This window comes from Oryzias melastigma, linkage group LG11, assembly GCF_002922805.2.
Source record: "Oryzias melastigma strain HK-1 linkage group LG11, ASM292280v2, whole genome shotgun sequence".
Taxonomy (NCBI): Eukaryota; Metazoa; Chordata; class Actinopteri; order Beloniformes; family Adrianichthyidae; genus Oryzias; species Oryzias melastigma.
Genome location: NC_050522.1, coordinates 7,866,789 through 7,880,584, shown reverse-complemented (window position 1 = coordinate 7,880,584; position 13,796 = coordinate 7,866,789). Strand labels below are relative to the sequence as shown.

Sequence of the window (13,796 nt, the reverse complement as noted above, 5' to 3'; positions counted from 1 at the left end):
GCAGTGGAAATCGCTTGTTAGCGGGTTACCACACAGGAAAATAATATTTCTGTTACAATGTTATTCTACCAACAGGGCTGTCAACAGTATATCTAATTTCCTCTGCTGCAGGTGAACGGATTCTGTGTGGCCTACAGACTTTTAACCATTAGGATTTTGATTTTGATTTTCAAAACTACGAAATAAAATGATCTTTTGTGAGCGTCTCACAGCAGAACGTGTGTCATTTTTCCTTGGATGGGTCTTTCCTGTCTTTCTTTTGCTGAAAGATTTAAAAGTGGAAGAAAAAAAGAAAAAAAAGAAGAAATTGCTAAAGAAAACCAGAAAAACCAGACGGGTGTTTGCGCGTTCTCATGACCAGGGAGTGAACTTTGTCTTTCAGGCCAAATTTCAACGCTTGCCGACGGTCTCGGTGATGATTGACTGTCAATGGGCCGGGTTTGTAACGAGCGCGAGACGCGGAACCCCAGAAACCAAATGCGTAAAAGTAAAAAAAATATATATTATTTATTCCTTTTTGGGATAATTATAATGTTACTTTTTACATAATAATAATAATAGTAATAATAATCATAATTAATTAATTAACAAAAGCATACATTTATTAAACTTTTACAATGTACCCATGCACAATACAGCAGCTAAAAGAGTTTTAAAATTTAAAATCGATAACAATGTTATTAATCGTCTTTTAAACAATTATTACTTATTAAATGGATTTGTTACAACTTTTCTCCAAAGTACCAACAGACAGAAAACTATCAAAACAAAAGTTTGTTTTAATTTGCGAAACTAAAAGTTCAAATATGCGCGTCTTCCTTAGCAAAAGGTAATTCAGTCAAGAATTAACGCTCAGTTTGCCCTCCAATTAGTTAACGTTCCGTCGCTACTTCCGCGCCCAAGACGACCGAAAAAAGGATTCCCAGAAAGCTTTGGAGCTTCCATCTCCTGGCGATTCCTCGCGACAGTCATAAATGGCAGAGAAATAAAGACAAAGGACAGAGTGGAGCTGTGAGCGCAGCCCTCTCCGCTCCTCGCAAAAGAAGCCTGACTGACCGACCGACTGTGTGTGTGTGTGAACTCTTCCTGAACCGAGATCTAAGTCATACGGTGATAAATCACTGCGCGACACACAAACTCCACCATTTACAACTGAGGGAGCCTATTTCTGGCCTGCTTACCTTATCCTCTCACGATGAATGCAAAGCACCGTGCAATATTTTCTCATTCAGCGACGAAATCGATCAAAGCCGTAATCCAGAGAAAAGTTTAAAGGCAGGGCTGTCTGGGTGGAGGAGCAGCAGTAGACCTCTCCGTGTCTGCCATACCAGACATTAGCAGCCACAACAAGCGAGAAAAAAAGGAAAGAGCAGAGAGAAGCCCCCTTTTCCTGGTTTCCTTTTCCTCACTGGATGGGCAAAGCGAGATTACGCAGTCGGGTCAGCGAGATAAGACTTATCTGGCCTGAATACTGAATGTATCGTCATGCTATGGAGCAGTGGACAGGGCTTCATAGCAATATTAACGTCAGCCAAGGCGATGCTTGACTATGAGATCCTTCACCAGTACCACGCAGACACCAGTGAACTGCCCCGAACCAGAGCGTCACCATAGACAAGAAAAATTATGCAAATGAAGTCGCGCCTTGGAAAGCCAGTACAAATCAAGCGGTTGCCTCTCCTCCTCCCCCAACCAAATGAGGTAGTGCATTTAGAAGGGGAAAAAAATAATATATTCTTACAAATTCTCCACCCCATGGATGTTAGAAATGTTATGTATTCCAGAGAGGAATCGTAGCATCACGTTACAAGGAAAACAGGAGCTGTGCTTGCTGCATTTCCATTTCAATGGCTTCTATTAGCGGTTTAATCATTAACCTACTTTTAAGAAATTGGCTGTTTTAGCACATGGATGCTCGATTCACCCGCATTTCTTCGCTTCTGACGCGCTCGGGATCAGAAACGTCTGCAGATCAAAGCGCGCTTTCGGGAAAATCCCACCATGGAGCGGCGTGTGAAAAATGGGCTCTCACCAAAAGGGAAAAGCGGAGGACACGCAGCGCGCAACAGAAGATGAGGAGAGCATGTGGGGGATCCCTGTGCATTGGTAATGCGGTCTTATGCAGCCAAAAAAAAAAAGACTGAAATAGATTTATGGCTCATTTAGCCTCCCTGGGCTGTAAACACGGCCACAGGCCCGAGCGTCTCCGCTGCTTTCAGGCTACAGAGAAAAATGTAACGACACAGTCAGAAAACACTCGGACGGCGTGGGAGGTTGAGTGGGAGAAAAATTCTACAGAGGATTTTCTTTTTTCGCAAACTTTGCTTTTTTACATAAAGAAAACTCCTCACTTTGTTTAATTATTTACTCCTTTGTTCTACACTGAAATGCTGACGCACTCCTCTTTCTAATTTGCCCCCGAGGAGAAGGTTAAAAGTCAGAGAGCTTCTGTTCAGTCACCGCCGTGCGTAAAACAAAAAAAGGCGCAAAAAATAAAATCCTAAATATTTATGAATACTTTTGACAACAAACTGCTCTCACAAGCTGACAGTTTTCATAGACAGCGGGCTTCTGAAACGAGCGAGGCACCGCTCCAAGAGCTGCGATTCCTCTCGTCACTTTTATAGTGACAAATTACACCACAAAGACAAGTGGAGGAGAAGGAATTATTGCTCTCGGGCTGCTCATATTCCTGCAAACGGAAATGTAGCTACATGTCAGAGGCTGTTTCTCCGGCCCTGCGAGCGCTTTGGTGGGCGTTTGTGCTACTTATTGGAAATTGAATAAGGATATCACCATCAAGCATTCATAACACAAATCAATAAAGATATATGGACTTACCGAAGGCAGCTCAGGGTGTTTCCGAGACCGAGGGTTAGCCTGAGTTTACTGGGCAGGATTTCTGCAACAAAGAAGGAATATATTTTTAAATTCTTGCTTCATATTTTTCACGTTTTTAAGGATTTCATATCTTTATTCTGAATGTTATTTTAGCATATTTTTGTACACAAAATCGAAACTAATATATTTTTGAATCTATTTTTATAATAACTATTGTGTTTTTGTTTTGGTTATTCAAAAGTATTTCATAGGGAATTAAAAAAAAAGTAGAATACATTAAAAGTATAGTAAAATAAAGCGACAAAGTTCAGATTTCCTGATTGTTCGTCTGTGCGTAAAACGTCCAAATCAGCCATTAATTGTGATAATTTTGTAATCTAAAAACACACAAAGGGTTTGCATGAATACACGAATATTAAGCATAAATTAAACTGCACATATGATACGACAAAAACAGCATTTTATATATTAATTATAATTAAATGAATGCGTAATTCTATTTTTGTATTTCTGTTTCAAGAGAAATGAATAAAAATGTGTTTGTTGTTTCTTTGCTGAACGGGGAGCATCTTCCCCACAAACGGATCGAACAGTCATTAGCTCTCGCTCACCATCTCCCCCAAGTCCCCGCGCCCATAAATCACGCAGGAGCGCCGTGACCTCAGCGCGGCCGCGCGGTCTTGGATGGCACTCCGTCTTCCATTATATCCTCGTTTCCCCGGCGAAGCGACACAACCTCGCCGCTTTTTTTCTCTCCCTCTTTGCTTTGCGCGGGGCTCCTCTTGATGTATCATTTAGGTGCAGACACGAGTGCGCGTAAAGCGCAATGGGTTTTGTTTTATAGGGCAGGTTGAACCTTGGGGCGCCGCCGGCTCTGTTTGGGTGTTTTTTTGGAAGCAGAGAAGTGGCTGCAATATTTACACTACTATCACAGGCCTGTTTATCCAAATGCTCCTAATGTCAGACGGGCATTTAAAAGCAGGGGGTGTCGCTTTTTCTTGTAAATCCACTGAAAACAACGGTGCGTTATTGGCCTATAATGTTTATGGGATTTGTTGCATCATAAACCGGATGGAGCGTGCGTAAAATGCGCATATATCGTTTACATTTATTTATATTTTCTTCATGTTTAATCCCAAACACACAAATATTTATGTATATTTGCGATGCACGCCATGCACAGAACACGAACCCCCCTTTTGCCGCTGTCTCGTGCAGCAATAACTCACAACAGTAACGAACAATCGGCGGAAATACCTCAAAATAAAATCCATCCTCCCCAAGCTTGGGCTCCAACTCTGTCCGCGTGGAAAAACATATCCGTCCCTGCCAGCAGAATACATCCACAAACCCGGGTTCTTCGCTCTTCCACTCCTCCTCGCTTTTATTTTTTCTATTTTTTTCCTCCCCTTGGTGGGCAAACTACAAAGCCGGGTCTACCCTCAAGGAAAGTGGGGGTAACCAGTATATAATCTGCATGGTATGGCCAGACCAGGGCTCCGGTTTTCTTCCCACTGCCATAACATCGCGCAGTATTATGCGCCCCGCTCACGTGACGCAACGTCAACTTAAATCCCTTTTATTTGAGCCCGTGAATCATTAATGGAGGCAGTCATTGCCCCCGAGGAGAAACGGATCAGTTTGTAGGGAGGAGGGGAAAGGAAGAAGAAGAAGAAGAAAAAAAGGAGGACTGTGTGACACTGCGATGGATCTGGCAGAGATGCGAGCCTCTCGCTGGGAAGCAGCTTTTCCACGTGCCGCCCTTTCAAAAGGAAAACGCTGTTCTGACAGTTTTAGAGCGCAATATATCTGACGCCTGTTAGCGGCTGGAGGACCCAATCCCGCTGAATTACACCGAGGTTCGAGTGCAGCCCCACAGCAAGGCACGGGGGTGTTTGCACAGCGGCGTAACAAATCGCAGCGTGTGAAATGAAGAAAGCTGTCCTTACACAACACCATTTAAGGGCGGCATAATCACTACCCTGGAAAGCTCATCTCCTTTCTCCATTCTGGATTAGGCGGCACAAAACTACTCAATGTCGCCCCCCTTCCTCGCAGTTACTCCTGTGCATTAGTCTGCCGACTGGAGGGAAAATATAATCATAAATAAAGGTGGAAAGGGAGGACGATTACCTGTCACGCGCAAAGAGGCTGTGCGTCTTGATCGTGAGAGGTGTCTGTCAGTCAGCAGTGGGGTAAAACGTCTGATCAGACGAACCCCCATAAGACCAACAAGAACTAAATCCTACTAGAAGTTGATTTTAATTTCTGAAGGTGTGCCATTGAGACCATTTTGCTTCTTGCACTCCACGCTTTGCCAAAAAGCACTTCCCCGGAAGAGCTTCTCTCCTCCCGGCACCGTTTGGCGCTTGTTTTCCGTCAACACCGAGCAGCGGGCGTGGAAAAATCCCAGCAAGACGATTAATCATTCGGGGCGGACAGAGACGGCATCGCTCTTCTGCGTCAGCCTTTGTCCTCCCGAACTCCAACTTGAGTGGCAAACTTTTTAAAAGTCAAGAGCAGAGGCAGGCCTTCTGGAACTAAAAAAAAAAGCTTAAAGTAGGTATAATCCAGAGGGAGGTTTGGGGAATTAGTGAGGCTTTTGTCTTTTTTGTTTCACGTTAGTCGGTTTTGGTTCAGATCTGAAGCCGTCGGGAGGATTAGGAGACTCTCTGCGCGTCTGGAAAATAATCCCAGATTGCTTTTCGTCACCGCACCTGAACTCTCCTCTGACCCGCGCAGTTTGAGAGGGTTATCTGCGGTTCAACATGAAGGAGGGGGCAGAAATCCAAAAACATCTGCTGCACGTTTTCCTTCTTTCTTTCATTTATATCTTTTAATAAAACTCCAACTGCATGAAAGATGTTTTCAATCTCAATTACACAAATGCTTCAGATGCATTCACACAAATCAGGACTCCTTATCAGCAAATAGACCTCTGGATCTTGGCCAGACAGCGGTCTGTAGCTTCCCACATTGTTGACACTTGGAGCCCTTTAACAGGCAGGCTTGGGTTACTCAGCTCCATTCGAAGACAACTGCTTCTGCACCGGCCAACATCAAGGCTAATGCGAAATCCAACGCCTCAAGCAGAGTGGAGCCATCTCTAATTAATGCCCACACCTTTACTGACCAATGAGAGGAATTAGTCTCTGCTATGTGCAATAAAGACCTTTTTAATTGTTGGGTTGTGCCTTTATTCTGGAATGTTTATGCAATCCATTTAAACACGTGTTGGAGTGCATTAATGCGCAAAGATTCCCAATTTATTTCAATAAATTTAAATAAAAGCTAATATTGTTTAGCATCTCTCTGTTTCTACTAAATCCACTTTTTAAAAATTCATTTAGCCAAAAAAGGCAACTTTTGAATTAAATTGCAGGTTTGCGTTTGTTACAGAAATATTGATTATACAATATGGCACCAAAACATCTATTAAATATTTTTATTAAAAGTAAATGTTGCTTTTGAAGCATTAAAATAGTTTTGGCAAGAATTTGTCAGGTGAGTTATTTCACAGCACCTCTACAAAAATGAATATTAAAAAAATACTTTTTATACTCTTTTAAAAAAATGCTAATAAACTATTTAAGAAAACAGACTTCAAATCAGGATACTTTTTTCTTTTCAAATACACGGAAAAAGTCACTAAATCTACTCACAAGTCATGCCGGTGTGTCTCCAGACTTCTGTCAGAGGAGATCTGACTGCGCACCCTGAAGAGCATCACTTCAAGTGAAAATAAGTCAGATTTTCGGATCTATTTCTGATCCTCCGGGGGCCATTTATTATTCAACGAGTCACGTGGACGAGCGAATTAAAATTTCAGCACTCTGAAAGCTGAAAGTGACCTCCATTCGCGAATCAAATGACGTGAAATCTGTAATTGAACTAAAGTTGGACTTGTGTGTAAAATCATTGCCAATCAGCTTCTGTGTGAGGTTAGAGAGGTGTTCTTCAGGTTTTTTAACATTAGATGTTGTGAAATGAACACATTAAGATTAATATTTATTAAATTGCTGAGGAATTAAAGCAAAGATTAAGCAACGATTTAAAAATAAGACTATTTAAAGTGTATGTTTTTGCGCACGGCTGGCCTCTCCTTTAAGGCCTCCCAGCGGTGCCGGCACAAGGGCTGTCTCCTACAATAACCTGGAGAAAATTCATTGCTCGCTTTCACACTTTAAAGCCCAAGTTATTGTTTCCACGCCGTCTTTGGGTAAATCTAAAACGCGAAGCAAAAGCTGACGGAGGTCTCGACCGCTGATGTATGATCTGAACATTGTGCGTGTCGAAAGGTCAGGGGTCAGAAGAAGTGCTCCGAGACGGTGATTGGTCAGCGCCGGCCATGTCCCCTGGCTGAACTCTCTATTGTTTGGACGAAGCAGGTATGGCCACACTCGTGGCGCACTAAGTTTGGGTGAAAATCTTCTTGTCGTGGAAAAGTGAAAAGATCAGGTGTGGTCAGATTTTGAGCAGTTTGGTCTGATTTGCGCGCCAAGAGCGCACTCCAGCTTTGGATCAGGTTTATGTCCCTTAAAAATACGCATGAAATTCATACACATTTTGGTCTAATTAAGAGTTACAGGTGAGTAATTAAAAACTAGACAAGGCGTTTAGGAGTGCCGTGACAGATTTATAACATGACATCACGCTGACAATTTGATTTACTGCCCTTGTTTATTAAATTAAACCTTAAAATGTGACTAAAAAACTGAATTCCACTTAAATAAAATAGCTTAAAAATACATTTTTTGTGTGGCACGTTAAATTGCGCAATACTGTGTTAAGAATGTAAAATTTGTAACACCACCTGCACAGATTTATTTTATATTTTAATTGTTTTAAGTTAAATTTGATTCAATTGTTTAATGTTTTGAAAATGAACAGCCAATTGCGCGCTCTGAGGCTGTTGCGCACGGGTGAATCCATTTTGGCGCACAAACACATCCAAACCCAGTCAGCCTTGATCACGTATTTATTTCATCAGAACAGGGTTAAACCTATACGCTATAAGCCTACATTGCAACAGCCATTTACTGAGACGACACGTACACGTATTCACAGTTTTAGAACACAGCACAACAAAAGGACGCACGAGCACAAATGAAAACTGGACCTCACGACACCAACGGAGTGAACGAAACGCTTTTCCTTATTGTGCCTTCATTAGGTAGGATTTGTCTATGTACATCTGATGTGAAAGTCACTTACATTCAACAGTAAAACCGACCCACTCAAACACACAAACTACACCCTGCCTCTAGAGTCGCTTCTGAGGCAGACATCTCGCTATAATAACTTTCAAGTATATTTGTACTTTCTGTGAGCAAAAGTATTCAAAAAATATATAAAAAACAGAACAAAATCAACATAGAAAAATGAGCTGAAACTTACTTTGCTCTCATTCCAATGAAACATACAGATCTATTTGAATGTGCGTTCTTTCATTATAAACAAATATATAAAGACTTCAGTTGCCACCGTGGCAATTAAATGTGTGTTTCAAGCTTATATGAAGAGGGCGACCGTATGGGGAAGGGGTACAAAAGACGTGAAATGGGCCCAATGGCAGAAGGTGACAAAGATAACACCAAGAGTGTAAAATACTGAAGATCGGTCCATCAAACTCCACCCGTGTTGTTTGCCATCTCAGTCTGGGATTTTATTTTTTTTTCCTTTGGGAGGTTCATCCACTATAGACCCACAGTGCACGGCGTGGGGACGAGCTGCTGGCCTGTTTTGATCTGCTGCTGCTGCTGCTGGGGCCCGGAGGCTGAGGCCGAGCTGGAGGAGCGGATCTTGGTGTTTGGAAGCTTGTGCTCCTTTTTCCACTTCATCCTCCGGTTCTGAAACCAGATCTTGACCTGGCGCTCGGATAGACACATCGTGTGCGCAATCTCCACCCGCCTCCGCCGGGTCAGGTAGCGGTTGAAGTGAAATTCTTTCTCGAGCTCCAGAGCCTGCTGGCGGGTGTAAGCGGTGCGGGACCTCTTGGGCACTCCTCCATTGTAACTGGCATTGACTGGGAGAGGGGGAGACAAGAAGCGCAGGCAAGCAAGCAGGTGTTACATGCAGGTTTTTCACCGTTCAGCGCCACCGTTTCATGATCGAAAGACAAATATCCGCCTTTTATGAGGGAAATTTGAGCATCTTTATGACTTAACAAAGATGATTTTAATGCAAAAATGCCGAAAGAACGAGCTTTCGAGTCAGGGGACAGATCAAGCTTGGGGATGATTAACAAAACAGCAGGGCTGAATATCACAGTTTGGCTCTACTCCAGTGGTGGAGCTAGTTTGGATTAAAAAGCAACAAAGGCGCATGGCCCCGACGCACGCACACAGGCAATAAAATTTACGAGGGTCCTTAATTACCGACCCTGCTGCTCGATAGTCGTAAATTGCTGCTACTGGTGCTGCTTCAATAGGCGGCTGCGTGTTCCGGTGCTTGTTTTTCCTGCCATTAAACCGCGGCGATAACTCACCGGTGCTAACGTGAACCTTTTTCATCCAAGGATAGACCACCGGCTCCTTGCCCTTCGCCACGCCGGGATACACCTCGCTGCCGAGGCTGCAGTCTTTGCTGGCATTTGCCCCTGCGCCACCGTCCGGCGCCGCGGCGAGGCGCGGACCGTGGCTCTGTGGAAGCGGCTGCTGCTGCTGCTGCGCGTGGTGCCCGTCGCCAAAATCGTCGAGTCCGGCGGTGGGGACGTTACCGTAATCGTAACCCGTCTCTGTGTAGTTTGACCTCGGATAGGATTGCTCGTCGTGGTGGGGGAAACCCGTATCTTTTGGCCGGTCGTAGTAATCACCATGGCTGGGGATGTATCCGCTCTGCTGATATTCGTCGCATGGAGGAAAGGAAGGCTCGATATAGTTGGAGTTTATCAAGTAGGAACTCATGGTCATTAATTTGTGAAGTGCAACAATACTAATTTTTATCGCGCTGTCGTTTTTCTGATCTCCACAAAACCCTCCTACTCCCTGTCAAATGTACAAAGTTGCCTGGTCACGTGTGAGGAGCCACCAATCACCGCCTGTCCTGTGGGCATCATGTAAACAGGAACCAATGGAAAGCATGGCACTGGTACCACCAGCACCGCGCGGACTGGCTCACGTTGATGTTTTCTTTATTAAATCACAGTATAAAACCCAAAAGTCATCAGCTGAGTTGGTTTCTGCTTGAAAACTTATGCGCCACATCTAAAATAGAGAAGGAATGAAAGCCAAACCCTGCAGGAAAAAATATGAAAGATGCGCACAGAACAATGCGCAAAGCCAAACCGACAAAGCCTGTGAAATCTGTTGCATCCCAGCATCAGGAAAAGGCACAAATCAAATCATCCAAATTGTAATATAAGCTCATTCAAATCACTGCAAAAGAAAACAAACCAAGCGCGCATGCATGGACGGGGCTCTGCCCGAGCTGGCAACCCGCGCGTGCGTCTGTTTTCACCCATGCTTGCACTCTGGAAAGCTTTATTGTGCATTAAACCTAAATCACCAGCACGATATATCTCTCAAGACGCACAATTGAGCATAAAACAACCTCCTTTTCCTGCAGATATAAAAAAAGGATAAAAAACCTCTCTTTACGCGTATAGTGTCAAACTAAAACTCCAACAAATGAGTCTCTTTTGAAGATCAGCCACCCTTTATGACATATCATATTTTTAGAATATAAAAAGTATAAATATGTGAATAAAAATGTTCTATAAAACGATGAATATAATGTGTGAAACGTTTGGCACACATTTTGTCTTTGTTCTATGAGCAAAACAAATAAATAAAAATAGCCAATAACTAAATTTTCAAGGATTTTTTTATATATTTATACAAATGTATGACTTTTTTATATATTTTAAATAATTTTGTCAATTTTCAGACTTTAATCTAACAATAATATTTTTAATACTACATTTAAATTTAAAAAATATCAACTTTCTTTGCAAATACTAACATTTAACGTCGCAGATTCACACACAGACTCATTTGTATTCTATAAAAATACAAGTTTCTGACCGTGGTTCACGTTGTCAGCCATCACGTCCAGGTCCATATCCACCGTCTCCGCTCCCCTTGCGGACGCAGCAGCTCCTTACCCAGCCTCCACTCTGCCCACTCCAACCAGGCCTCTGCAAAGAGAAAACCACGGGGCCAAACTTACAAAAATATAGAAAGCATTCTTTTCTCTCCTTTTTCCCTCTGCCCCCCATTTTTTTCCCGGTCACCCTCCCTATTCTCTTAGCTCCCCTACACAGAGATAACTTCTGCCTGACCCTAAAGTGACACCGTTTCCATTTTGTTTCTGATTAATCTTACCCATTGACAGTCTTTGTTAAACAACAAGGCGTTTGCCCTCCCTTTTTTCCCCCAAAGAGGCGACATTTTCATATCTGTTAGACGCAGTGACCGAGGGTTCACCCCGGCCTTGGACTTCAGTTTTGAAGGCGCTCTCTTTAGCTCTGGGGGAGATAGGGTGGGGTTCTGTCGGGGGGGTTCACCGAGCACAAGTCGGCACCCCGGGAGGGTCCATGGAGGATTTTTTTTTTTAAAAAGTGTGAAGGAGCTCCAACCATCTGAGAATAAACTGAAGCTAAATGTGCGTAAAACGAGGGGAAAAGATGAGGTAAACTTGTTGATCCTGGATTAAAAGACCCAAGAAGAATCAGGTCGCAGTTTTCGCGCCGTGCTATAACTCACTGTACATGGCAAGTGGCGCACTCACCGCAACAGAATCACTGTAAGTCCGTGCGGAGTGAAGAGGCCACCTGAGAGGCTATGAGTCAACCAAATGTCAGCTGGTAAGACGACAACACCTGATATCTAAATCCTCACTCTGCTGCCAATCTGTTCTGCACGAGCTCTGAGTGTGAGCCTTTCTCCACTCACTTTGAATTATAGTGCTTTAACGGATCGTCCAACTTGAGCCATTTCAGATTCAAAAAGAAACTATTTGAAAGCGTTATTATCGTCATAAGTAGTGGAAGCATCGCTGCTGAAGAGCCCTTCAAGATAAATCCTCTGCAAGGCTGCAAAAGCTGCTGCTGCATGTGTCAGTCCAAGCCGAAAATAACAACACTTATCTAATTTCACACGTTAAAACCGCAATCTCTGCAATTTTACGCAAAATTGAAAATCTATTTTACTTAAAAGACAAGACCACAATGGGATTCTGGTGAAAAGTGTTCACTTTCAGCGCATGTGCTGTGAAGTGAAGGTCTTGTGCACCAGTATACATCATCCTGACAGTTTACTGTAAATTTAGATTATCAGAGAAGTGCTGTGACGACGGTGACAGATTGCACATGGCTCTCCCAAGGTCTCCCGTCTCCGTGAAGTTGTGATGGACCAAAGATCCGGGCTAAAAAACACATTTCACGGCTTTGTGAAAACACTTTGTTCTGTTTAACACTGATAATAAAGTATTTTGTCCAACGCTGCTTGTCCATTACAATATTTTGCAGCAAAAATGCGTTTTTTTTTTGTTAGTATTTTCTTCCTCGAGGCCTCCATGAATGTGCAGCAGCAGCAGCTACATATCCGGTAACGAGCTGAGGGGTGGAGAGAGACGTTTACGTGGCTTTATAACCACTCAGGGAGGGATTTTTATGCTGCTGCTGCTGCATGCGCGCTCTGGAAACAAAACATGCAAATCCGTGCGCCAGAGTCACACATCGACCACTTTGAGTACGTTTAAAGGGCGAATTTTGACGCTGTAAAAAGTGCACGGACACTTGATGACGCAAACAAATCAATGCGAGGTTTTGAAACTATTTTTAAAATATAAATTAAAAGTTTAACAAATGGGCCTTAGTTTGTGACTAAAGTGACCAAATTAGGAAAAAACGTTTATTTCAATTTAGGCACAAAAAGCTTTAGAAAAAAATCGTTAATGTCTAACATTCTTAATAGTTAAATTGTTGATAAATGGTTACAAAAAATAACACATTAAAAGATAGAATAAAGTAGTTTCGTTTGCTATAATTATGAACTTTATAGCTTTGAAAAAGTGGAATAATTCGGAATAACAAACAAATAAACATTTTTAACTTTAAGATTAATTTTAAAAAGTTATGATAATGTGAAATATCTCAATACGTTTGTATATATATATATGTATGTATTACTAATTTGGTCATTTTAATTTGTAAAGTTTTGTAGAATTAAAAAAAAACTTAACTTTAATGTTTTTAAGTATTTCATTAAAAATATTTTATATTTACATTTTGTGATCGTTTTTTATTTTAGGACAATATTGCTTATTTTCAGAGCTAATTTAAAATTTTAACTTTTAAAAAATATTGTAGTTTCCTTTGTCAAAAGTGAAAAGGCCTCATGAGGGGAAAGATGAATTATTTTTGTTCAAATCACTATATTTTTTTTCTCAATAAAACATCTGTGACTTTCCGATTTTTTAAAGGCTTCCATTGAGCTGACCAGGAAGAGAGGGGCTAAACGACTTTTAAGGGATCCGGGGGCTCATTTTGGGGGGCCTTCCCACTCCTCTGACAGGGTCGAGAGTATCAATCCTCCAAATGCAAATTTTGCCCCGGTCCCTAAACATATCAAATGCAATTTATTCAAAGGAAATTCACCAATCAACCTCCCTAATAAAACGCCAGCCACTCAATCTTGTTGCCAGCCCCCCCTTTGGTCCCAAACGCGAGGTCATCGCGCTTCCAGGGTTCACCTGGAGTGCATGGCGCAACATATGTAATGCAAAGCTATTCTGCCTTTTGTGTGGAGAGTCAAGATCGCTATTATAAAGCTGGCATCAGGCTCCGAGTGAACAGATGACTGAGACTTGTTCAGCGCGTAAACTTTTGACCCCAATTTTTCCTCCTCTTCTGCCGCTATCTCGCTCTCATCAGCCCCCAGCCCGGAGAGATGTCTGCCATGCCTCCCCTTCCTCCCCACCATCACCTCTCTCCTCCCCACAGGAGAAAAGTT

The 13,796-nt window shown here is 42.5% G+C and overlaps 2 protein-coding genes across 5 annotated transcripts in view; both read right to left on the bottom strand.

Annotated features, from left to right (window-relative positions):
- hoxa3a (homeobox A3a) overlaps window positions 1-6,107 on the bottom strand; it is an 11,961-nt gene extending 5,854 nt beyond the window's left edge. The window contains exons 1-2 of one of the 4 annotated variants that reach the window (XM_024296499.2): window positions 4,975-6,107; window positions 2,842-2,902 (exon numbers count right to left, since the gene is read on the bottom strand). The gene's annotated coding sequence lies outside the window, so the exon portion shown is untranslated. The other 3 variants (XM_024296491.2, XM_036214202.1, XM_024296506.2) reach the window with 3 other exon arrangements.
- Window positions 6,108-7,801: 1,694 nt separating this feature from the next.
- The window catches only part of hoxa4a (homeobox A4a), a 13,514-nt gene continuing 7,519 nt past the window's right edge, over window positions 7,802-13,796 (bottom strand). The window contains exons 2-4 of the mRNA XM_024296546.2: window positions 10,866-10,978; window positions 9,329-10,401; window positions 7,802-8,866 (exon numbers count right to left, since the gene is read on the bottom strand). Coding sequence (XP_024152314.1) covers window positions 8,538-8,866; window positions 9,329-9,752 — 753 coding nt within the window. The 5' untranslated portion in view covers window positions 9,753-10,401; window positions 10,866-10,978 and the 3' untranslated portion in view covers window positions 7,802-8,537. The remainder of the gene's footprint in view (window positions 8,867-9,328; window positions 10,402-10,865; window positions 10,979-13,796) is intronic.